At 46.9% G+C, this 25966-nt stretch overlaps 1 protein-coding gene across 1 annotated transcript; it reads right to left on the bottom strand.

Moving 5' to 3' along the window:
- Positions 1-4019: 4019 nt before the first annotated feature.
- Positions 4020-13776, bottom strand: PRPF19 (pre-mRNA processing factor 19). Its single transcript, XM_055415837.2, has 16 exons — positions 13543-13776; positions 11696-11845; positions 11422-11498; positions 10524-10665; positions 10355-10428; positions 10164-10226; positions 9254-9295; positions 9053-9127; positions 8638-8713; positions 8355-8464; positions 7200-7355; positions 6899-6968; positions 6590-6675; positions 6146-6316; positions 5916-6021; positions 4020-4508 (listed from the first exon to the last, which is right to left on the bottom strand). The coding sequence occupies exons 1-16, from the start codon at positions 13559-13561 to the stop codon at positions 4411-4413; spliced, it is 1515 nt and encodes a 504-aa protein (XP_055271812.1). The 5' UTR covers positions 13562-13776; the 3' UTR covers positions 4020-4410.
- Between the last annotated feature and the right edge of the window lie 12190 nt (positions 13777-25966).

Here is a 25966-nt window from a genome sequence, read left to right as displayed (position 1 = left end):
AAGAACTACAGCTACATGGGAAGTCTCTTGAGAGTCCTTTGGACAGCAAGGAGAGGGAAAAAGTCAGTTCTAAAGGAAATCAACCCTGAATATTCACTGGAAGGACTGATGCTGAAGTTGAAGCTCCAATACTTTGGCCACCTGATGCGAAGAGCTGACTCTGGAAAAGACCCTGATGCTGGGAAAAATTGAGGGCAGGAGGAAAAGGGAGTGACAGAGGATGAGATGGTTGGATAGCATCACTGACTCAGTGGACATGAATTTGGGCAAACTCGAGGAGATAGTGAACAGGAAAGCCTGGTGTGCTGCAGTGCATGGGGTTGCAAAGAGTTGGACATGACTTAGTGACTGAACAACAAAGCTATGAGTGTCAGTACTAACACATCTCAAGAACAATGTTGAGTGGATAAAGTCAAAGATTGCAAGCTGAATGACTGCAGTTATACAAAGTACAAAATTCAGAAGAAAAAAGAAAAGGAAGAAAAATAGATTGTGGCAAAATTATAAAAGCAAAGATACAGATAGTGGCATAAATATAAAACCCCATATCAGGGTAGGGTAGCAGTTTCCTCTGCTGGGTAGAAAGAGGGATGTGTTTGCGAAAGGGTGCACGGCGGGCCCCCAATGCTGTCTTTCCTAAGCTGGGTTGGGTACGAGGGTGTTTATTATCCTTTAAACAGAAGATATGTTTTAGACCCTTTTGAATGAATGTTTCACAATTAAAAAAAACTTTTAAAACGTGGGTTAAAGACCTGTTTCAAATTTTGAAACTCTTCAGATGAGATCTTAAGACTTCAAGCTGCTGATTGAGACTGGCTGTCTCCCAACCTGCCTTCACAATCTACCGGGCATATCCCCACGTCCTGCCCCACCCCCCGCTGCCCCCCACACTGTCTGTCTCCCACCCTGTCCCAGCTCCCTCCTCCCTCTTAACTTGGGCAAGGCAGTGGGGCTGCCGGAGCCTCTCCTTACACCAGCCACCTCTACCCTGGGACAACCTAGGGAATTTTTACTTCTCCAAAATGTGCCTATGTCAACCTCTCCCCAGATTTACCTGCCTTTCAAAAAAGCTGCACCCCATCTTCTGCATTGGCACCTCTATCTGAAGTCTACAGTCCAGGGTCACATCACCTGTGCGCTCCTACCTCCCTGCCTCATCACGTTGCACCTTGTGTCACCAGAGCTTAATAAAGGGAAGACTTACAAATGAAGAAGGCCCTGTGGGCCCCACTTTTATAACACAGCTGTGGATCCCAAGGCCACCAGAGCCAGCAGTGTCACGCCAGTGCAGACAACAGCAGGGAAGAGAAGCAGCCAGCTATGGAGGGCTTTCCAGGAGGCATGTATCAGCTCAACAGCTCTGTTTGATTCTAGGCACCAACTGAGTTTTACAGACAGATGATATTAATAATCCATCACATGCTCTGTCATGTCTGACTCTTAGGGACTCCACGGACTGTAGTCCGCCAGGCTCCTCTGTCTGTGGGATTCTCCAGGCAAGAATACTGGAGGGGTTGTCGTGCCCTCCTCCAGGTGATATTCCCGACCCAGAGATTGAACCTGCACCTCCTGTGTCTCCTACGCTGCAGGCAGATTCTTTGCTGCTTGAATCACTGGGGAAGCCCACACCTGAAGAATCGGAGACGTGAAGGCCTAAGTCATAGAAAGCTGTAATGCTGAGATTCAAACACCAGAAAGGTGAAAGTCGCTCAGTCGTGTCCAACTCTGTGACCAGGCCAGAATACTGGAGTGGGTAGCCTTTCTGTTCTCCAGGGGAGCTTCCCAACCCAGGGATCAAACCCATGTCTCTCACATTGCAGGCAGATTCTTTACCAGCTGAGCCACAAGGGGAAGCTGACACCAGAGCCCACACCTAGCCATAACCCCACACTCCTGGAACACCACGGAGCTGCCTGCTCCTGTCTCAGCCGACGCTAGGGCAGCCAGCTGTCTCTGAAGCCAGTTTAAAATCCCAGCTCTACTATCATACTTAGTTTTCTGTCTCTGGAATGCAGATGATAGCTCCTGACTTGTGCTGAGAGCTGGGTCCTGGTGCCACTGTTACCGGGGAGACCAGTGTAACTACAGCGCCCCCAGGTGGCTGCCTTGGTCAGTGCCCCAAGGCTGAGCAACCTTCAACAGCGGAGGCACAGGGGTGCGTGTGGGAACTGGGTCCTCACGCATGGACAGGTCCAGATGGATCGTCAAAGGGCTGAAGTTCACATGGAATGCAATAAGCATTAATTACAAAACTTCATGAGCCTAATGATAAGGGCCCAGAAAAGGTGAGCCTCTTACAATCTATCGACTGAAACCCAATTTCAAAAGATTCACCTTCAAGGCAATGAGCTGAAATCTAGAGACATGGCAGGAGTAACAGCTCCCATTCCATTTGGGCTGAAATAACAAAGTCTGTCATCCATCCCTGCCCTCCCCTTCCCCGTTACCACTTCTTTTGTGTTCTGAGTAGAGACAGACCTGGGCTTTGTTCGAAGCCCGAGTTGAAACTGTCTGCCTCTTAGCAGCAATGAATTGAATACCAGCAGAGTACAGGGTGCTGCCTTCAGGGAGATTAAAATTAAGTTTTAATAGTTAAGAGACAAATGAATAAACACCTCCAAGGTAACGTGGTAGAGACATGCCAAATGCCATGAACCTGGGCTGAGGACACTCGCCTGGCAGGGTAGGGACCCCAGGGAGAGTAAACAACAGAGCAGTAAGAAGTAAAAGCAGCAGCAGCAGTTAAAATATGTACAGCATTCACCGCGTTCACCAGTCCAAACGCTGCTCATACACTAACCTACTTAAGCCTTGTTCTTCAGTCACTAAGTTGTGTCTGACTCTGAGACCCCATCTCTAGCCCGCCAGGCTCCTCTGTCCAGGGGGTTTCCCAGGCAAGAATACTGGAGAGGGTTGCCATTTCCTTCTCCAGGGGATCTCCCCAAACCCAGGGATTGAACCTGAGTCTCCTGCATTGGCCGGCGGATTCTTTACCACTGAGAGAGCAACCAGGGAAGCCCACCTCAGCCTTACAACATCCCTAGTAAATACACTATTCCTGTCTTAACGGACACTAAACAGAGGCAAATTAATCAATCTGTCTGTGGCCTTACTCTATCTAATAAGTGCCAAAGCCCAGAGTCTGTTCCCAAGCTTGCAGAGCCCACCTTCTAGGCTGGACTGCCAAAGTTCCTGAAGCCCCATGGGGGTGCAGGAAGCTGCCCAGTTGCTAGACAACTAAAGGCAAGGTTGTTTCAGGCATAAAATGAACAAAATGTCATCTCACATTCTTTCCCCACATGTTCCACTGGGACCACTCTTTGAAAGGGTATTGATGACCTCCCAAGGCCATACCCAGTGGCACCACACTCCAGCCATACTGGTTTCCCAAACCTGCAGCATGCATCTTGACCTTGACCTTCCAGCCTTGGAACCTTCCCTCAACTGCAACACTCCTCCCCTTTAGCTCCCATCAGTCACCCTCCAGCTTATCATCTAGAAGAGGCCCTTCTTGACCACACAAAGCAGCCACACGCACTACCCTACCTTAATTCCCCAACTACAGGAGATGTGGGTTTCCTGACATTCTGCTAATTTACTGTTTGCTGGCTGGGTCCTTCCGGACCAGTTTGACTTCTAATCTTCAAATACCAGAGTCACAGAAACATTTCTGATTCAGGCCAGCTGAGACAGATTTTCTGTCACCTTGGACTGAAGGACTGAGGACGTCTGAGGGATGGCCAGTTCTGTGGCAGCGAGATCCTCAGCACTCTTCCCTTCCCCCACTTCCAGGCTCACACAGGAGCCACCCCACAAGGCAGGTGACATGAAAGCCTATAAATCACAAAGTCAAGGCCTGCAGGGACGTGGAAGAATCATTCTGGCAAGTGGCTTGAGGATTATTAATTTCTGTTGTCCAATTAAAGAAACGACAGGATGATGGGCACCCTGGCAGTTGTCCTATATGGTGCTCCCTCCCGATTCTCCCCATGACAGACAGACACGGGAAGGCAGCTATATTTGTTGTTTTCTTTTTTTAATGAAACTAGAGCGCTGCTTACAAAAACCTGCCTGAGCCCTCGGCCCAGCCCCTTCACAGTTCCCTTGGCTCAGCCCCTCCCCAGCTCACAGGAACTGGAACTCGGTGGGCGTGGAACAGCCATCAACTCCATCAACTCCTCGAAGAGAGGCCCTGGGGCCGACCCTGAGCCCTCAGAGGGTGACGGACGAGGGTGGTCCATGCCACTGCGGCTCTCAGGCCACCACCGGGACCAGAGTGAAATGATGAGAATGTCCCACCCCTTACACCCCCCACCCCCCAGTAGTCTCTTCTCCCCCACCCCCCACCCCCACCCCTAATGCTATCCCACTACTGAGACGAGGCCCCACTCCGGTCTGGAGAGCTGCCGCCTACAGGCTGTAGAATTTGAGGCTCCGGTCCATTCCCGTGGAAGCAATGAACTTGGCGTGGTGCCCGAAGGCCACTCCTGTGGTCAGGCCACTGTGCTCTGTGGAGAGACAAGACAACGTTGAGGAGGCTCTTCCTTGGGGTCTCAGCATTGACCCCTGATGACATGCTCCCCACCCATCCCTGTGACCTGTATGTAAACCCCCAAGGATAGAGCTCTCGTATGACCCACACGGCACTGAGCTCCAGAGCCTCCCTGGGGCTGGCCTGCAGCAGGCACTGTGTGTGGCTAGGCTGAGTGAACAAGGAACACCAGTCCCCCGCCACCTAAGCTTTCTGGGGCAGCTACGAATCGGCTCTGCTCGGCTCAGTCTAAGTCTGAAAACTGGCAGGAGGCTGGACTCATTAGTATTTAGTTCTGAGTCCCTGTGTATAACTGGAACAGTCTTATCAGCTTGTCCTAGCTCACACAGAAGCTGGGCTCCTGGCACAGGGCAGGGCTGGGTCAGGGACAGAAGATGACAGGCAACCCTCCTCGCTGGGCTCAGGTAGTTCATGGACATCAGGGCCAATTTGTAGGATCACAGCCGGCCCACCAGCTCCCCACTCTAAAGCTGCCCTGTGCTTCCAGCCTGCCACTCCACTGACTCTACTCCAATCAAGGCACCAGGGCCCAGGGAAGGTGAAAACCCATGGCCCACACCATTAGGCCTGGCCACCTCTGGGACACACACATTGAGTAGAATTGAGTAGAATCTGGGGTGGGAGAAGGTACTTGTGCCCTGCCCATCACTTGCTAATGATAATAAAAACTTCATTAACAAAGATGATTATACCTTCAGTTCCTGAGGGTATAAGAGGCATCCTGTCCCCATGCAGGCCACCTCCAGGGCACCAGCCAGCACAATATGCAAAGCACTGTCAACACGCCCATTTAAAGATGAAGGAACTACATCTCCAAAAGGGAAAGTCATGTACCAGAGACCATAAAACTATTAGGAGGTGCCAACTCTGTTGAGGTGGTATTTGCATATAAAGTACATACATTCTCCTGTATACTTTAAGTCATCTCTAAATAACTTATAATTCCTAAAACAATATGAATTCTATGCAAATTGTTTTAAATATAATGTAAATGCTACATGAATAGTTGCCAGTGTGTAGGCAATTCGAGTTTTGCTTTTTGGAACTTTCTGGACTTTTTCCCCCCAACAAATATTTTTGATCCACAGTTGGTTGAGTCTGGAGAATCAACTGTACTATTATTCTCCAGAGAAATCAATAGCTTGCCCAGTGTCACAAAGCTTCGAGTGGCAGAGCTAGCATTTAAAGTCAGGCAGTCTGACTCCTGAGTTCCTTGTCTTAGCCACTACACTCTACTGCCTCAGAGAGTGATTAGAAGCGGCCTTGGCAAATGCAGGCCTCACCCCTAACCCAGTGAGATTTTCCCCACTTTCCTCTGGGCCAGAGCACCTAGAGACCTCAGGATCCTAGGGCAAGCCTCTACCTGTAAAGTGAAGAATCTCCGTCCACTGTTTGCAGATGTAGATCTGGACATCAGTGCCCCCAAGGGCCAGGTAAGTACCGCTCTGGTCAAAGATCAGTGACTTCACCTGCCAGAATCAGGAAAGAAGTCACATGAGAGGAAGCAGAAACTATGGGCAATTCGGGAAAGAGAGGCGGTTTAGAGTAACTCATTGACAAATGAGGAGGGGGGTGACCGAGAAAGGGATGTACCTCAAAGTTGTTATCCAGCTGCAACGTCTTAAAGTTCTTAAGTTTGCGCAGATCCCAGAGTTTAACAGAGGAGTCATCGGCCGCCGTGGCCAGGTAGTAGCCATTCTCCGAGAAGGCAATGCTGGTGATGGGGCCCGAGTGGCCGGGGAAGTTGGCCACGTTGGTGCGCTCCTGTGGGTGGGGAGCAGGGAGTAAGATGTCACCCACTGGTCATGAGGGAGAAAAAGGAGCTCGGACAGCTCCCACTCCTGAGACGCCCTCCACCCTCAGGGAGGACAACCAGCAGGACAAGCAGGGGCGGATGCCCAGCCGGGGCCAGACCACACCAACTGTGCCACACACAGCCCCGGACACCCCCGGGGCCAGGGGCCATAGCACTGCATCACACCACACAGGGACAGGAGCGCCAACCCCGGGCTGCAGACAAGGATGGCCATGTCCTACCTTCAAGTCCCAGATCTTGATCTGAGAGTCCATGGTTCCTGTCCCGAAAATGAGTCCATCAGGGTGGAACTGTGCACAGGTGAGGGCTGTGGGGGGAGACGGACAGACAGTCAGAGCCCACCCTCAGGATACTAAGCACAGCAAAGGCAGGCTCCTCACTGTTCCTCCTGCTCACGAGGCCAGCCCTGTGCCCGGCACTCAAGTACTGGCAGCATGTGTTTTTTAGAACAAAGGAGCAACAACTAAATATAACATTAAAGTAAACAATATACGGCGAAAGAACAGCCCAGCACGTAGGAGACAACTTACAGCAGCCAGAGGTCTCATCAGTCACCTTGGTGAGCACACGTCCCGTCTGGATGTCAGAGAAGGCCCAGTACTGAAAACGGAGACAACAGAGCCGGTAAGACAGTGGGTCCCCAGGTTCTGATGGCCCCTCAGGAAGGCAGGGACCCTGGTCGGGCAGACCTTGGCAAGGCCATCCCCTCTCTGTAGAGAGGAAATACTCTCTCCAGGTTCTGGGGACCCAGCTGGGTAAGATGTTTCCCCCTCCCAGGATGCTTGAGTTTGGGGACCAAGAGGCTTCTTTGGGGCCTAGCTGGGACGATACCTGGTCATCAGAGGAGCTCAGGAGATAGTCACCAGTGGCGTGGAGGCTGAGGCCTGTCACAGCGCTCTCATGGGCACGAACAACCTGTACGCAAGAGGCATTCGGAACCGACCAAATCCTGATAGTAGCATCTGGGGAGGCAGAAAACACCAGCTCCTAAAAGGAGAGCAAAGAGGCAGATTATCAGAGACAGAAGAGATGGACCACAATCATCTTGCAAAAGGGGACCGGGGATGGCCACAGCCCTGCCGGGCCTGGAACATTCCATCCACCCAACAATGCTTGAGTGGGCCAAAGGGTAAACGCTATTAGGATGGGAAATTAAACAGCATTTGGCCAAGTGGAGGAGGCCCTGCCATCTAGTGGCAAAAAGGATTAGTGAACCAGAGGGAAACCGTCCATCCCGTTCCCAGGACCAGAGACACAGACACCTAGTAGAATTCAGGAACTGAATGTTTCATTCCATTATATTTAAATAGCCACATGTAGTTAACGGCTCCTATCCTAGGGCAGCACAAGTCGGAGCAGTAGCAGGCCTGGAAGGGGTTGTGAAGGTATGTACTAAGCATCCCACACTTAAGAATTTAGGGGCAACTTAAACAGAAAAACTGGTGACAGGGAGAACTCATATAGTGTCACCAACCTATTATTTTGGTTAGTTAGGATGTTAAAACCTGTAAGGTAAAACCAACTACCATCTTCCATTAACACAAGTGCATAAGAGAAATAACATACTAACATGCTCAGCATCAAGTTTCCACCCCCTGGCCTGGAAGACTGTGGGAATCTAGATCTATCAATCCCCTTTAGACACATGGGACAGAATTTTGTTGAACTTTGTGTTCTGCAGTTTGTAATTTAAAATAGTGCAGAGATTCCTTCTTCCCTAACATAAAACTTTTCAATATGCTTTTCAAACTATATGTTTCCTTTCTTCCCTGGTTTGAAGGCCACTGTTTCAGGAGTTCTGACAGAATAGTGGGAAATCCTATGACCCCAAACCTGGCCCTGAACTGCCAGTGCTGAAGAGCTGGCACTCTCAGGCCCGTGTCACTTCACCAAGGAGGCAACAGGGGTTGGAGCCTGGTTCTGGGACCTTACACCACGGGAACAGGGCTGAGAAGTGAGGGCAGAGGGTGCTAGGGGAGCGCTTACCTGGGAAGGGTGAAAGACCACGCTGGTGACCTTCTTGGTATGGCCTTTGAGGGTAGCCAAAATCTGCTCAGAACTCTTGTCGAAGACAACGACATTCTTATCCGCCCCACCTGGAGGGGACCAAAATAAGATCCAAAAATGAGTCAGGCCCCCAGGCCCCTCTGCCAAAGGTTCTTTTGTCCCCAGACCCACAGAAAGGACAGGAGTGGGCACCCTCCTTGCCGTCCTTCTCCCACCCTTCCCCCACCCCCTTCTCGGCTTGCTGGGCTGGACCCGCTCTTACCAGTGAGGATCTTGTTGGTGTCGGAGGGGCAGAGGTCCAGGGCGAGGATCCCGGGAATGCTAGCACTGTGCAGCCCCTATGCAGAAAAAGCCACATCAAACCCAGTCACAGCTGAATCAAAGCAGGCCACAAAGCCACTCAATGGCTCCGGCTCTGGCCCCAGCCCTGGGGAACAAGAGTGACTTGTTCCTCTTCCACTGAGCTTGGCTTTCTGCCCCGATGCGGCAACTCCATCAGTGATGCTGGGGAAAGCCACAGCCGGGCAGGAGGAGAAACCCTGACAACTCAGCAGCCAAGGTGAAAAACAGAGGGGGCCAGAGGCCGTGGACAATGCGCCATGCTGGCCTGCCCCACCCCACCCTGGAAATAGCCTGGAGGACCCTGTCTCCCAAGTCTGCGGGAGCGAGCCACTCACCACATGTGATGCCACCTGCCGGTATTTGCTGAGCTCTTCCGGCTTCACCAGCTCCTCAGGCACAGTCTTCCCTCTCTGAGAAAAAGAAAAATCCCCCAAGAAATTAGTGAGTACAGGAATTAATTGGCCATCCCCTCTCCTCCTTACGGAACCACCAGCTCCTCCAGGTCAGCTCTGGGCCCTGGCCCTGGGAGGACTCACCTTCTTCCGCTCTGTGGTGAGCACGGTGGCCTTGTCTTGAAGCTGAGGGAGAGAGGAGAAAAAGCTCAATATGAGACAAATTAATTTGCCAGAAAAAAGCAAAGTGAATGCTGGTCACATCTACGCTTTCACAAGCCATCACCAAGAACTCATCATCTGCCAGGCTCTGTGCTAAAGGCTTCCATGCAATATCTTTTTTCACTTTCACTCCAACCTTATGAGGTGGGTGTTGATGACTTTGTTTCTCAGAGGAGGAAACTGAGCCTCAAGAGCAGTGCAGTCACTTGCCCAGGGCCACAGAGGCAATAGCTGGCAGGGTTCCCAGACCATGCCTGTGCCACTATGGTGGGAGCTGAGATGCTGACAAGCTGCATGGCTTGGAAAAGACGTGAACTATCAACTGGTACTAAGGAGGATCCCTCAAGTCACAGAGCACAGGATAGAATCAGGGGCCAGCTCTGCCTCTTGTGAGCTGTGCTTTTGACTCTGGATCTACAGATTCTTCATCTATAAAATCAAAGTGATAATTCCTGTCCTGTCTCCTTCAGAAAAGAAAAAATGAAAACATGTAACAAAATGCTTTAATATCTGCAAAGAACCCTAATAAGAGCAACAAATTGTACTTAATAATTAAAATCTTTAAAATTCCCACAAGTCCACAGAGTAGGTACTATCATCCTCACTTTAGGAGCAAGGGAAATTAGACACAGAATTAGTTAAGTCAGCCCAAGGTCATAAAGCTGATAACTGGGGACATCAAAACACAAAGCCAGGCGGCCTGGTTGAGTGTGTGCTCTGTACGACTCCACTCCATCTCCAAATGGATGGGATTTTTACTCATATTGGACTCCAGGCAAATAGTGAAAGGGAGAGTCCATCAGCTTTCCCACCAAGCGAAAGCATGACATACCTTCTGAATAATCTCAGGAGTCATTCCCACCAGTTCGCCCAAATCCATTGGCTCGCCTGCACCCTGAAGAAAACAAGGAGGAAGGAGAGAGGAGAATGGAATGCCAGAGGGGCATGGAATGCCCTCCTCCTCCCTTGCAGAGGAGGTCGCATGGGCCACCACACACACTTCACTGCTGGCGGGGCACTCACCACAACACTTGGCTGCGAGCTTGGCACAGCCTGGGGCACAATGAGACCGGCCTGAGGTTTCAGGGTCGCCAGAGCTGAGAGAAAAGACAAGGTTAGGAATGGGCTATTACAAAACAGGCCTGCCCCAGAGTGGAGCCCAGAGTGGGGGATGGCAGGCCGGAGGCTGTACCTTCTCGGGCAGCAGTGACTTCCTTGGTGAGACGTGCAATGACACGGCAGGCAGCGTCATGCTGGTACAGAGCGTGGGACAGCTCCTGGCGGGTGGTCTGCAGCTGCTGGCGCAGGGTGAAGCTGTGGAGCATGACTGCATCCTGGGAGAGGGAGACGCCACAGTGAGGGGGCAGGGAGGCATGGGGAGCACCCAGCAGAGAAGTCAGCTCTTGATACAAGGACGCTCTTATCCAAGGCCAACCCCGTGGCCAGTATCAGTGACCCAAAGAAGATCTGAGTGACCCTGAACCCGCGAGCAGACGCTCCCAAGCTCCTCACTGTGCCAAACCCTGGGCACACAGACAGGAACGGGACCCAGCTCTTCCCACCCGTCTTCTCTAATTTACCGGCATATCTCCGGTGTCATGCCGTCACCTCAGCAGAAAGGAATAAAAACACTACAGCTGCTGTTTATTGACTGCTCTCGTTGTGTCAGGCACTGAGCCAGACAGTCCTCAAGATGCAGTCCTTGACTCATTCATATTTAGAGCACCTACTGTGTACCTGGTTCCCACTGCTGGGGCTCTAATGATGAGTAAAACAAGTCCCTGACACCACGAAGCGTGTACTCTAATCTTACTCTGATTCTCTGAAAACCCTGAGACAGGTACTAATCCATGCAATATGGTCAGGAAAACCAGGACTTGGATGCTTGCCAAGGGATGTGGCAAGTGGGCAATGAAGCAAAGGGTGGAGCCCAGATCTGTGTGACATTAACAACCAGGCTCCTCCTCGGCTCTCACCCTCCCCTCCAAAAAGAAAATAAGCCTCCATCCATCACATCCCCACCCATGTCCTAGTCTAGTGATCCCCTCTTTTCAAGTGGTGAAAATATAAATTTTCTTTCAGGGACTCACCCATTCGTCCTGCAAGGCTTTCAGAATGGCTGGGATGCTGGTGGCTGAGGGAGGCTTGGGCCGGATTGGGTGAGCAACTGCCAAGAGAGACAAAGTGGGTGTGAAAACCCATGACCTGGGGCGTCCTGGCCCTCCCACACTCTTTCCCCTTCAGCCTGCACTAACAGACCACCGCCTCCTCCCCCGACTCCCACGTGCTGTGCACCCGCCACCCTTCCCACCTTCCCAGGCTTTAGGCTAGGACAGCCCTGGACTGAGGCTGGCCAGCAGGCACCTTTGATATCAATGAGCTGCTCCTCGGACAAAGGCTGGTTGTTGATGGGATCTGTGCCATTCTCTGCAATATACTTCTCAATGAGCCGCCGCTCATACACATGATTAGAGACTGGGGACACACAGGGGTGTTCTGGCACTTCATTCGAGACTGCGGAGAAAAGGCAGGTGGTGAGCCTGGGGTGGTGACAGGGACCCTGGGCCAAGGGGATGCTTCACCTTCGGCTGGCCTCCACAAGACCTTGCCTCCCTACACTCAGCTAACAGGAATCAAGACATGACACCAAGCCAGTTTTGGACTGTACCCACAATGCTTTCCAGCCACTTAACTAGCTTCTCCATCAGTCTGACAGTCAGGTAGTCAACAAATAATTCCTGCACGACTAAGAAATGCTAGGCACCTAGGGAGCAGTCAATAATTCCTGCCCATCTTGTTTTTGAACAAAAACGCTTAGGCACCCATTATACAGCAGGATGGGGAGATACACACAAAGCCATTCAAGTCTCAGACTAGGGCCTAGATGGATTCTCAGACAAATTACAAAGCGATGTGACAAGTGCTATGATAGCAAAATATTTACATGGTGTTTTCTATGTGCCAAGCTTCACTGTAAACACTTTTCATTGATGAAATCATCCTCACCACACCCCAACAGAAGTATCCATTTACACCCCTGAGGATTAGGACTGTAGCTGCTCTCTGACTTCCAGTACAATGCAGGTGCTTGGCAAATGCTCAGTAATCTAACAGACCAGTGAATGACGTGGAGCTGGCGGATACTGAAAAGACCTTCCTCAGGACTGAAACAATGAATGTGAAAATACTCTGCACACTGTCATTTCTTTAACGCTTAAGGACTCTTTTTCTAGTCACATTTCCCTTCACTCTTTCTCTCCTTTGTTTTGGGTTTATGGGGAGGTTCTGAGAAGAGTCAAGGGCTTGAGAGTTAGGAAGCTGAGAGAGAAAAGGATAAGAAACTAATAACCTGATGAACAACCAGAATGCAAAACACCCACTCACCTCAATAACACATCCAAAAGAAAGACAGGACCAAGCATTTGAAAAAAGCATGGATTCAGGGTCAGAGAACCAGGCTCCGTCACACAGCTCTGCCACTAACTAGCTGTACTCTGTTTTACAAAAGCCACATTTCTCCTTGAACCTTACATCCTTATCTGTAAAACCGGATCTTTATTTCTGCTTTGGAGAATTCCTGTGGGGACATAAGGACTTTGCAGTGTTGCAAGCACGCTGTAAACCAACAGAGGCTTTTCCAAATGTGCAGCTGTTTTCATCAGCCCTACAGGGTGAGGCTGGTCTGGCTCCAAGGCCGGTCACCACCTCCAACTCACTGTGCGACCTTCGCAAACTGCAGAAGCTCTGCCTACCCAAGTGGGGCCTCAGGCAACGTATCCAGTGCCAAGGACATTATTTTTGCAGTTGGGGAAACTGAGGCCCGCATCCCGGCAAAAGCCAGATCACAAAGCCAACTGGAGGCGCATCCTGCACAAGACCTCTGGCTTCCTGATTCCTACAGCAGAGCTCTTTCCCCTGCACCACCAGCTCCCCGCTATCCAAGCCTCAGATAAACTGCGCAAATGAGGTGGGTTGCCTCTGCAGCCTGCGAGAATGCACTGGAGACGTTATATAAACTATGAAGCGCTGCGCAAACTGACCTCACGCTGCAGGGAAGACGCCCCCCCCCAGGCTGACAGGCCGCCGCCCTGCCTCCCCGGAGCCCCGTTTTTCAGGTCCAGCCCCGACCCCGGCGCCGCAAGGGCGCGCAGATCCTCACGCTCGGCTCTCCGGCCTCCAGCGCCCCGCGAGCGGCCGCAGCCGATACTCACTAGAGCAGATCAGAGACATGGCGCCCTCGCCGCACTCCGAGGCTCCTCACGCTGGGCTCCGGGATCAGCTTCTGGGCCCCCGCGGGACACTTCCAGTTCCCTCGCTGCTTCCAGACGCTCCGCGGCGAGCAGGGAGCTGCCCCGCGGAGCGACGCTCGCGAAGGGCTTCACGTGGGAGTGCGGCCAGTCGCGCGCCTCAGCCTCCAGAATTTAACGGAAACTGTCCTTTCCCATAATGCAATCAGGCAGGAAAGGGCGCGCCAGGAACTCGGCTATTTCCGGGCCCTCTCGGCTAGTTTCGTAAAGCGCCAATGGCTGGGAGAGGAGATTCGAAACTACATTTCCCTTAATGCACTGGGACCTTAAAGCCAATCAGTTTAGCTACACTCTTTTGAGCCAGGGGCGGGGGAACGACCGTCTTGCAAATATTGGAGTATGTGAGTTTAATGCTGTTAGTTTTTTATTTCGTGAGCATGGTATACTTTGATTTACTTAGGTCTTCTGTAATATTTTTTCAGTAGAGTTTTATATTATTGTCCATAATGGTGTTGCATATTTTACGTCTAGTTTTGAGTACTCCATCATTTTTTATTCTATTTTCAAAATTTTAATTTATTTTTAATTGGAGGATAATTGCTTTACAATGTTACGTTGGTTTCTGTAAGAATTTCTTAGGGAACTTTTTAAAATGCATTTTTCTGGGGTCTAATTTACAGAGTCTGCATTTTCAGTTCATACCCCATATGTTTCTCTGGCAAGTGTTTCTCAGAGGACTAGCTTTGGAAGACCCAGTGAAGACAAACATACACATGGGTAGAGAAGCTAACACTGGCTAAGAAATTCTTCTGGTCTTGCCCTTACTACCAGTTTGCTCTGTGATTTTGGGCAAGTCATCTGCTTCTTGGACACACTGGCCTTTCAAGCCCTCAAACATATCCACTCTGACTGGTTCCAGATCCTTCACCTGGAACACTTTCCTCAATCCCTGGCCTTCTTCTCCCCCACTCCCATCCTCTCCAAAGTAAATCCAATCTCACCCTAAATAGCACTTCCTCTGGAGTCTCTTTTCTTGACCCCTGACGGAATTTTCGTCCCCACGGCACCCTGTAATTTTCCTCTGAGTCACTCCGGATAACTATAATAATTTATTTCAAAGAATTTATTATTTATTTTTGGTTGTGGTGGGTCTTCACTGATGTGAGAGGGCTTTCTCTAGTTGCAGTAAGCAGGGGTTACTCTTGTGTGTGGGCTCTCATTACAGTGGCTTCTCTAGTTGCAGAGCACTGACTTCGTTGCCTCTCGGCAGGTGGGATCATCAGGAACCCGGGATTGAACCTGTGTCCCCAGCATTGGCAGGTGGATTCTTAACCACTGGACCACCAGGGAAGTACCACTATAATCATTTAATTATGTACAAGCATCTGTTTGCTATCTGGGTTCTCTGGTAGATTGTAAAATCTATAATGGCAGGAACCATGATTGTTCTGGTCACTGCTGTTTCTCAGGGTCTAGCACAGTGCCTGATACATAGCAGGAATGCCGTAACTATTGTTGGTTGAATGACAGGCTGCCTGACAAGCCAGGCATCTTAAGTATTTGTATGTGGTAGGAAATAAAATCAATCTGTTTAGAGGGGAACTTGAACCAGAGGTTTTTAGACTTGATTGGATTGACAGCAGATAAGCTATAGCATCATAACCACATTTCCAGCTGATTCCTCTGGAAGACATTTATTGGATGGGTTGCAAAGGGAGGCAGCAAGACCCAATCATTCACTTTTTGGATAAATCTTTATGCTAAGTGACTAGCTGTGACTGACTCTGTGTGACCCTATAGACTGACTATAGCTTGCCAGGCTCCTCTGTCCATGGGATTCTCCAGGTAAGAATACTGGAGTGGGTTGCCATGCCCTCCTCCAGGGGGTCTTCCCAACCCAGGCATCGAACCTGTATCTTTTACCTCTCCTGTATTGGCAGGTAGGTTCTTTACCACTAGTGCCACCTGGGAAGTCCAATCTTTATCGACTACTCACTATGTGCCAGTCAGACATTATACTTGACATTGGGGATAGCACTTTGAGCAAAACCAGAGGTGTCTCTATAAAAGTGAAAGTCACTCAGTCATGTCTGACTCTATGTGATCCAATGGACTATACCATCCATGGAATTCTCCAGGCCAGAATACTGGAGTGGGTAGCCATTACCTTCTCCAGGGGATCTTCCCAACCCAGGGATCGAACCCAGGTCTCCCTCATTGCAGGCAGATTCTTTATCAACTGAGCCACGAGGTAAGCCCATGTTCCTATGGTAGGGAGCTTACAGCTGTGACAGAAGAATGGAGGAAACAGGGAGTTGTTTCCAGGCTTTTGAGTTTCAAAAGCCAGGTCCTCATGAAATAGAAAGGATTCAGGGCGACTGATTTTGGAGTAACTATTAGAGGTGAGAATTTGATCTCAGTTTCCTCCTCACTCCCCCCAGTCTCAATCTCTGCACAAAGGAGATAAAGATTACCTAAGGTTGGGAAGCAAAGAGGTGGGAATGGCTATAAGATAACTGTCAGTGGGTTCTCGAGATTGGAACTCTATGCCCTGCTCCCCTAGGCCAAGACTGCTGCTGCTGCTTGAGAAGCAAGGGTACACACAGGTCAATAACCCAGAAGCTCCATTTCCCAGATAGATTAAGTTACAACCTTGTGGACAACTGACAGAGGATTAAGCAGGACAGTGCACTCAAACAACTAAGGATTAGGTGGATTCTCCCCCTTCACCATGTTAATTTTCCAAAAGGTTTATACAGACTGTAAAACAAGGGTGGAAAGAGCCTTGAACTGTCTGAGTGTCCCTCCACTCAGATCGAAAAGAGAGTTGAAAAGTTAACTTGGGACTCCCCTGGTGGTCCAGTGTCTAGGACTCTATGCTCCCGATGCAGGGGCTCCAGATTTGACCCCTGGTTGGGAAACTAGATCCCACATGTTGCCATTAAAGATCCGGCATACCACAATGAAGACAGAAGATCCCAAGTGCTACAATTAAGACCCAATGCAACCAAATAACTATTCTTTTTAAAGAAAGAAGAAGGAAGGAAAACTGCTGTGGTGGCTCAGTGGTAAAGAATCTGCCTGCCAATGCAGGAGATATGGATTTGATCCCTGGTCTGGGAAGATCGCACATGCCACGGAGCAACTAAGCCAGCGTGCCACAACTATTGAACCTGTGCTTTAGAACCTAGGAACCACAACTACTGAGCCCACACGCCCAACTGAGCCCTAGTGCCCTAGAGTCTGTGCCCCTCAATGAGAGAAGCCACTGCAATGAGAAGCCTGTGCACTGCAACGCAGAGTAGCCCTCCCGCCCGCCACTCACCGCAACTAGAGAAAAGCCTGTGCAGCATTGAAGACCCAGCACAGCCAAAAACAGATACACAAATAAATAAATGAAATTTTATAAAAGAAATTAATTTTTCATAAGGGGAAAAATAATTACATTTCCTGCACAGGAAAGTCCGTGACATGAGACTGCTAGTCCTACAAATCAGAAATGATCTCACAAGCAAATGTGAAGTTGCAGCTGTTAGAATGGCTGGGAGGTGTGACTGAGGATGCTACCAGAATTTGTTCTGAAAGAAAGAGACCCTTAGCCAAAGCAGAGGGTCCAGAGGAAATGAATGTGTCTGAAAGAAAGAAGCAATTTGACATGGGGACAGACTGGTTGCTACTCACGTGTAGTCTGTGTGCCACAAGGAATGTTACTTACCATTCAGCCCTACAAGGAAGGATTAAGTCATTAGCCACTACAGTCACAGCCCTAAGTACTCCTTGAAAGGAATTCAGGACAAAGAACAGGATGAGGCACACTGTGCTTTGGAAAAGTGCACAAAACAGGCCCTTAGATAGTTAGCTATAAAAAGAAAATTGTTTATGAACCTCAATTCTGCTGTCCTCCTGCACATAGAAAAGCACTGAAATCACAAACTCAGGTCCTGTTCCTCACGACTAGTAGCAACCTACTGAGATGTGAGACTGTACATACTCTTTGGCCAAAATCACAGGAACACTGGCCTCTCTCCCTCCCTCAGCAGCCGTTCCTCAGAGCTGTCAGAGAGGCTGTCTCTCAGGCTATAGTCCTCAGTAAGATAAGGCACAGAACTCAACTCACAGCTCCTATGTCCTGCACTTTTTTTCAGTTGACTTTTGGTGACCATACTGAGAGGGACCCAGAGCCGACTTCTCTCCTTTGCCTGAACTCTAGGATGATCCAGAGCCCTGGTACCACCAAGGGCTCCTTGTGTCCATCCACCTCCTATGTGTGTCCCAGTGAAATTAGATGAGTCTCTCTTAAACTCCAGATCTCCCATCTCGGTTGACAATCCTGGGTTTTTTTCACAGGTTGTTAAATTCCTTGGTATGAGAAGTGGGTTATCCTTGAACTTAGGTTCAAGAAGAGATACCTGTATTTTCTGTACTGAGAGACACTGGAAATTTTTCTCAGATGAAGCACACCGAGAAGGACTTCCCTGGTGGTACAGTGGATAAGAATCTGCCTGCTAATGCAGGGGACATGGGTTCAGTCCCTGGTCCGGGAAGATCCCACATGCTTCAGAGCAACAAAGCCCATGGGCCACAACTACCGAGCCCATGGGCTGCAGCTTTTGAAGCCCATGTGCCTAGAGCCCATGCTCTGCAAGAGAAGCTACCACAATGGGAAGCCTGCGCACCACAATGAAGAGTAGGCCCCGCTTGCTGCAACTAGAGGAAGCCTGTGAGCAGCAACAGAGACCCAGTGCAACCAAAAATAATAAATAAATACAATTATATTTTAAAAAGAAAGACATTGAGGAGGTTTGGACTGGGTGATCAGGTTGAAAGCTGACAGCTTCATAAACTCTAACAGAAAGTGAAAGTCATGCCTGACTCTTTACAACCCCATGAACTATAGCCTGCCAGGCTCTTCTGTCCGTGGAATTCTCCAGGCAAGAATAACTGAAGTGGGTTGCCATTCCCTTCTCCAGGGGATCTTCCCAACCCAGGGATCGAATCGGGGTCTCCTGCATTGCAGGCAGATTCTTTACCATTTTAGCCACTAGGGAAGACCAAACTTTAACAGGGTTAGTTGGAATTAAAGTGAAGCTACCACATGAGAGCTTTCAGCTCCAAAGATAAGGGACACAGTTCCTTCTGGCTGGTTTTAGCTTTCTCAGGCGAGACATTTATGGCAGTGGGGAAGGTGAGTCCTTATACCATGCAGCAGTCCCATAGGGAAATCCACTTATTAGCGGAGAAATTTGCTCATCGAAAGATGAACAGATAAGGACTGGCCATCCAGTGCTCTGAGAAACTGGAGGCGGGTGGGGGTTTAGATTGCTGGAGGGAGAAAGCAAGGCAGGTAAAAGAGCTGAAATGACTCCAGGGTGACACCTAGAGGAATTAAGCTCACAAACAGCACGTGTCCACCAGAAGGTTTTCAGTTGTAATTTTATCTGGGCAAATGAACTTTAAAATGCGGAATAGAGTTTCCCAAAAAGAAGAAAAGAGGAGCCAACAAATACTTCCATAAGTATTTACTGAATTGGGAATTCAAGGAAACCCCACCCTGAAATGGCCAAGATGGGGTTGTTTGACATTCCAAAACTGGTTTTTGCATAGTTAAAGAAATTGGTTTGAGAAAACATCTTCAAAACTCTGAACCTAGGGGAACAAAAGTCCTTCTAGGAGGAGCTTGCATTTCTCTCCTTGTGCCTTGAGATATAAGATGTTCTACCACGACTCTCAGGAACTCTTATTTACACCACCTCCAATTTCTGAGACAGAGGGGAAAAACAGAAAAGAGGCCTTTTTAAACTCAAGCAAGTAAATTTAACTTATTTTGTTAACTTGCTGCTGCTGCTAAGTCGCTTCAGTCGTGTCCGACTCTGTGTGACCCCATAGACGGCAGCCCACCAGGCTCCCCCATCCCTGGGATTCTCCAGGCAAGAACACTGGAGTGGGGTTGCCACCTCCTTCTCCAATGTGTGAAAGTGAAAAGTGAAAGTGAAGTCGCTCAGTCATGTCTGACTCATAGTGACCCCATGGACTGCAGCCCACCAGGCTCCTCCGTCCATGGGATTTTCTAGGCAAGAGTCCTGGAGTGGCTTGCCATTGCCTTCAGTTCAGTTCAGTTCAGTCGCTCAGTCGTGTCCGACTCTCCACGACCCCATGAATCACAGCACGCTAGGCCTCCCTGTCCATCACCAACTCCCGGAGTTCACTCAAACTCATGTCCACAGAGTCGGTGATGCCATCCAGCCATCTCATTCTCTGTCGTCCCCTTTTCCCGCCCCCAACCTTTCCCAGCATCAGAGTCTTTTCCAGTGAGTCAACTCGTCGCATGAGGTGGCCAAAGTATTGCAGTTTCAGCTTTAGCATCAGTCCTTCCAATGAACACCCAGGACTGATCTCCTTTAGAATGGACTGGTTGGATCTCCTTGCAGTCCAAGGGACTCTCAAGAGTCTTCTCCAACACCACAGTTCAAAAGCATCAATTCTTCGGCGATCAGCTTTCTTCACAGTCCAACTCTCACATCCATACATGACCAAAGGAAAAACCATAGCCTTGAGCAGACGGACCTTTTTTGGCAAAGTAATGTCTCTGCTTTTCAATATACTATCAAGGTTGGTCATAACTTTCCTTCCAAGGAGTAAGTATCTTCTAATTTCATCGCTGCAATCAGCATCTGCAGTGATTTTGGAGCCCAAAGAAATAAAATCTGACACTGTTTCCACTGTTTTTCCATCTATTTCCCATGAAGTGATTACAAACAAATGAGTTTTATATGGTCATAACTGATGAATGACTAAGTTTTTAGTTTTTATTTTATTTTTTAATGACTAAGCGTTTCAGTGAAATTATGGGATACCTGTCTGTGTATGTCTATATGTCTGTGTATATGGTATAGATATATTTTTACCTCTGGGTAGCAGTGCCACGGAGAAGGCAATGGCAAGCCACTCCAGTACTGTTGCCTAGAAAATCCCATGGATGGAGGAGCCTGGTAGGCTGCAGTCCGTGGGGTCGCTAAGGGTCGGACACGACTGAGCGACTTCACTTTCAGTTTTCACTTTCACACATTGGAGAAGGAAATGGCAACCCACTCCAGTGTTCTTGCCTGGAGAATCCCAGGGACGGGGGAGCCTGGTGGGCTTCCATCTATGGGGTCACACAGAGTTGGACACGACTGAAGTGACTTAGCAGCAGCAGCAGCAGCAGTGCCAAAATTAATTTGTAAAGGAGCTCTGTATAATTGGCTTAAATGAAACTGAGCACTTATATAAATTCTCAGAAATATAAAAGAAACTAACCCAAAAGGATTTCAGGTTCTCATGAATCTGGGAAATATTCAGTATTACATTAATATCTGGTGTTAAGCAAGTTTAAGCCTTTTGATTTAAATAATATTGAGAGGGCACAATCAACATTATGTATAATCCTTTTATTGTATGTAGGGCTGCTAAAAGAGATCTGATTATCTGTAATCAGATAATCAAATCAGATAATCAAATGAAATCTGATTATCTCTATTACAAAATTTGTCAGCAAGAAAAATAACTTGCTATAGTGAGATTTTGACAAGTAAACTAAGTGTAAATGAAATAAGAGTTTTAGGTAAACTCTTTGGGAATGAACAAACAAGACCAAGCACTAAATCTGAAGAATGATCACGTATGAATATGGAAAGAGGAATGCCACTGAAGGAGAGGAACAAGGCAAGCAGTCAGAGAAGAGATTCTCTCTTTATTCGCTAAGTCGTGTCCGACTCTTACAACCCCGTGGACTGTAGCCTGCCAGGCTCCTCTGTCCATGGGATTCTCCAGGCAAGAATACTGGAGTGGGTTTTTACTTCCTTCTCCAGGGGATCCTCCCGACCCAGGAATTGAACCCGGGTCTCCTGCATTGCAGGCAGATTCTTTACTGACTGAACTAGGAATAATTATGTTTTACAGTATGTTTACTTAAAAATAGTTTCTGCAGATTTTTGGTAATTTGAAACTTTGGAGTTTTGCTAAGTTAAGTTAAATGATAGAAGTTTATTGAATATCTAGGTCATTTACAAATAAAATAATATACTGAAAATTAATATAAAGATTCTTTTACAGAGAAACTAATGATATTTAGGACTATTAGTTAATATGAGACATTTTCTATAAGTACATGATTTTAGAAATTATAGCGAATAAGTTTGTCATTCTACAGAATGCTAGTTTAGTTCATAATTGCTTACTTCTTAACTTTTAGTAGAAATTAAGGTTTTAATGGTTTAAGATTATAATTAAAATATATAACTCAAACTTTCAAAAATTAATAAGCAAAATATATATTTATATGCAAAGGAAAAATAAAGTATAAAGAATGGAAGTGAATTTTGTTAAGGGAAAAGGAAATAATTTTGTCCTAAAAAAGGTTAAAGACAGAGAAAAGGGACAGCACAGGACAAAATCTGAAGGTAAAACAAGACAGTTACAGATGGTTATGGAAAAGAAATTCTAGGAAAAGAGTTTTGCATGTGAGCAGGACTGGCTAAGATTAGAATTAACTTACTTGGTTGAGTTTTACTATTAAAAATAAGCTGGTACAAAATTAGAATTTGTTTTTCTCTTTCTGTTAAGAGGGACAAAGTTTTCTTGGAATATTGATCTGCTTTTGATGGCAGATTGTAAAGTTTCCTTACCTTTTAAACAACTGTTGTAAACTTTTGTATTTGCCTCTGAAATATTCTATTGTCACTTGATTGAGGGCAGGAGGAGAAGGGAGTGACAGAGGATGAAAATGGTTGGATGGCATCACTGATTCAATGCACATGAGTTGGAGCAAGCTCCGGGAGATAGTGAAGGACCGGGAAGGCTGGTGTGCTGCAGTCTGTGGGGTCGCAGAGTTGAACATGACTTAGCGACTGCACAACAATTGTCCCTTGGTTAAATAAATATTGTTTCACAGTGGCATAAGATCCTATTTGACCAAGTGTTTTAATTTTTTTTCCTTTTTAAAAAATTATTTATTTACTTATTTATTTTTGGCTGCACCGAGTCTTCACTACTCTGCGTGGACTTTCTCTAGTTGAGGTGAGTAGCAGCCACACTCTACTTGCGGTGCATGGGCCTCTCATTGTGGCAGCTTCTCTTATTGTGAAGCGTGGGCTCTAGGTGCATGGGTTTCAGTAGTTGTGTCACATGGGCTTAGTTGCCCCTCGGCATGTGGAATCTTCCCAGACAAGGGATTTGAACCCATGTCCCCCGGATTGAGAGGTGGATTCCTAACCACTGAACCACCAGGGAAATCCCTAAAATTTTTTGATATCTTTGACAAACTTCCTCAAACTAATTTTAAAATGAAGTTCTTTTGACCTCTGACTAACTTGGGGATACTTCAGAGGACACTAAAACATCTCAAAGAAAGATAATAAGTTAATTATGCTTGTTTGGTATATTAAATTACAGGGGAGGCACTGTCAACTTTCTTCAGTTCAGTTCAGTTCAGTCGCTCAGTCGTGTCCGATTCTTTGCGACCAGAGTATAGTGTATGTTGTGTTAGTTGTTCAGTCATGTCTGACTCTTTGGGACCCCGTGGACTGTAGCCCGCCAGGCTCCTCTGTCCACGGAATTCTTCAGGCAAGAATACTGGAATGCATTGCCATTTCCTTCTCCACTATGGGTAATTGTTATTAACATAAATGTTCTGGAAATTATATGAAATATCTAATATTTGACTGGGTCCTGATAAAATGTTATCAGTCATAATTTGAATTATTATTTTAATACTCTGCGTCACAAAAATAACTAAATTTCCTTGACAACTACATTGTAATCAGGTCTTTAGCCAAGCCCTTTAAAATCTTTTGTCATTTATAGACAGTTATTATTTTGCTCTGATGCTTTGTAAAAATGCTTCAAGAAGACTCATAGAAAGGGCTTTCTGATAAGTACAGGTTTCTGAAAATGTTTAGATTATATTGCCAAACTGGGTAAAAAATTAAAAGAATTCTAATGGAAAACCTGATGGCTTCATAAACCCATGAAATAACAAGATTAACAAGTGTGGCTTTTTGTCTGAAATATTATTGAATTTTAATCTTTGCTTTCCAGATATAAAGAAACCTTTCCCCTTAAGCTAACTGTGATTTACAGCAATCTGATGAATTATATCTTTGTAAGCAGAACTGAAACATTTATCTTTTCTCTCTACTTGATCCCTCCGGAATTTGGAAACTCTTAGTGAGTATTCTTATTTTCATGGCAATACTGTTATTTGCATAAGTTCAGTAAGAACCTATTCTCCTTACAACAGCACACAACTGGAAACACTGGTTATACTGTCAAGGCTTTGATTGGAATGTCATAATTGAGAGACAAGTGCATAGACTCAGATATGACAAGACAGCATTAAGGAACTTAGACTGACTTTATGGAGCCATTAACTCCTTGAAAAAAAAAATAGTCCGGTACCTTGCAGCCTTATCAGGTGAGTAATTCAAGCCATTTCCCGGCAAGTTCAAGAACCTCAAGACATTTTGGACCCTCAAGAAGAGAGTGATTCACCCAAATTTATAGGTATCTCAAACAGAATCTGATGGCAAATCCTTAGCATGACTTTCCTGGCCTCGAGAAACCTTTTAAAGTTCAAATCTGAGAATCCTTATGAAAAGTTCCAGCAAAACCAATTTAAAAGAGCTTTTGTTGTTGTTCAGTAGCTAAGTCATGTTTGACTCTTTGTGACCCCATGGACTGAGGCACACCAGGTGCCCCTGTTCTTCACTATCTCCTCGAGTTTGCTCAAACTCATGTCCACTGAGTCTGTGATGCTATTTAACCATCTCATCGTCTCCCACCCGCTTCTCCTTTTGCCTTCAATTTTTCCCAGCATCTGGGTCTTTTCCAATGAGTCAGCTCTTTGCATCAGGTGGCCAAAGTATTGGAGTTCCAGCTTCAGCATCAGTCCTTCCAATGACTATTCAGGACTGATTTCCTTTAGGACTGACTGGTTTGACCTCCTTGCAGTCCAAGGGACTCTCAAGAGTCTTCTCCAGCACCACAGTTCAAAAGCATCAATTCTTTGGCACTCGGCCTTCTTTGTGGTCCAACTCTGAAATCTGTACATGACTACTGGAAAAACCATAGCTTTGACTATATGGACGTTTGTTGGCAAAGTGATGTCTCTGCTTTTTAATATGCTATCTATGTTGGTCATAGCTTTTCTTCCAAGGAGAAAGCGTCTTTTAATTTCATGACTGCAGTCACTGTCTGCAGCGATTTTAGAGCCCCCCAAAATAAAACCTGTCACTGCTTCCACTTTTCCCTTTCTATTTGCCATGATCTTGATGGGACCCAAAAATTTTGAGTTTTAAGCATATACGGTCAATTATACTTATATATATATATATAATCAGGTTATGTTTATTGAAACTGGACTCATTTTGCAAGCAAATTAGTCTTAATCTGGCCATATTTTGTAGAGACAAGGATGGTTTTCAAAAGAAAAATTATGTTTCAGTAAATATACCTTTGTAGATACTAAGTTCTAGTGCTGTTAGTTGTCTTTGAGTTTTGGTATTTACCGCCTAAGACTCACTTCCCAGATGACTCCTTTTTACCAATTTGCATTATTGTAAGTTTTAATGAACTATTAAAAGGACAGTCTAAAATTGTTTCTGATGTTTACCCTCGTAATCTATCTTTGGATGAAGATCAGATGTGCCATGACTTGAAACAAGGAGATTTCAAACTGGAAAAGTCATCATTTAAAGAACTGTCTCCAACTTAGATGAAAGGATTTTTATCATATTCTTAACTAGTTTGTATGCAGTGAAACCAAAGAGAATTAACTCCTGCAGTCATTCCTCCCACTTTAAAAAGGGCCCCTGTACCAGTGTGGTCTAAAGACAGGACTGCTGACCTCAGTGTAACCTTAAAAGAATACCCACACCAGGATGAGAAGAAGATGACATGAGAAGTGAACAGCTATTCCAAGATGCTGGGCCTGACCTATGTGATCTTTTATAGTGTTTTCTTGGTTTCTATCATGGATATACAAATCCTATGAAGAATTTAAAAATCAATCCAGTTGTTGTATTTATGGTCAATTATCCATGTTCAGTACTTTTGGTTTACCTTGGTGGAATTTTCCACTCCAAGGCTTGATTGGATGGCCCTTTGGAAATTTATTCTAGAAGAAAAAAGTTATATAGTTCTGTTCAAGCCCTTATTGATATTACTAGATGGGATTCCCTCACTTGGCTAATCAATCATACCTGTTCTGACCCTGGCCATAAATAAAATTTTTCTTTAAAGGTTAATCACTCAAGCTCAATCAGAACAATGAGCTAAATTTCAGTCAAAAATCATAACCTCCTGCTTACTGGGAGAGACCGTCCCTCAATTATGGGATGGATTTATATTGTTA

The sequence above is a fragment of the Moschus berezovskii genome, chromosome 25 (assembly GCF_049115385.1).
Source record: "Moschus berezovskii isolate FMDL1 chromosome 25, NW_MosBer_1.0, whole genome shotgun sequence".
NCBI classification, from domain to species: Eukaryota; Metazoa; Chordata; class Mammalia; order Artiodactyla; family Moschidae; genus Moschus; species Moschus berezovskii.
The sequence above is the reverse complement of the archived record's forward strand: the minus strand, read 5'-3'. Positions and strand labels throughout refer to the sequence as shown.

Bases quoted from the DNA above. Each gene is read 5' to 3' on its own strand.
- PRPF19 (XM_055415837.2), bottom strand. The intron at 9,128-9,253 runs GTGAGTCCTCCC...TCTTTTTCTCAG, and splicing joins TCACCACAGAGCGGAAGAAG to AGAGGGAAGACTGTGCCTGA. The intron at 8,714-9,052 runs GTGAGTGGCTCG...TTTTCTGCATAG, and splicing joins GGCAGGTGGCATCACATGTG to GGGCTGCACAGTGCTAGCAT.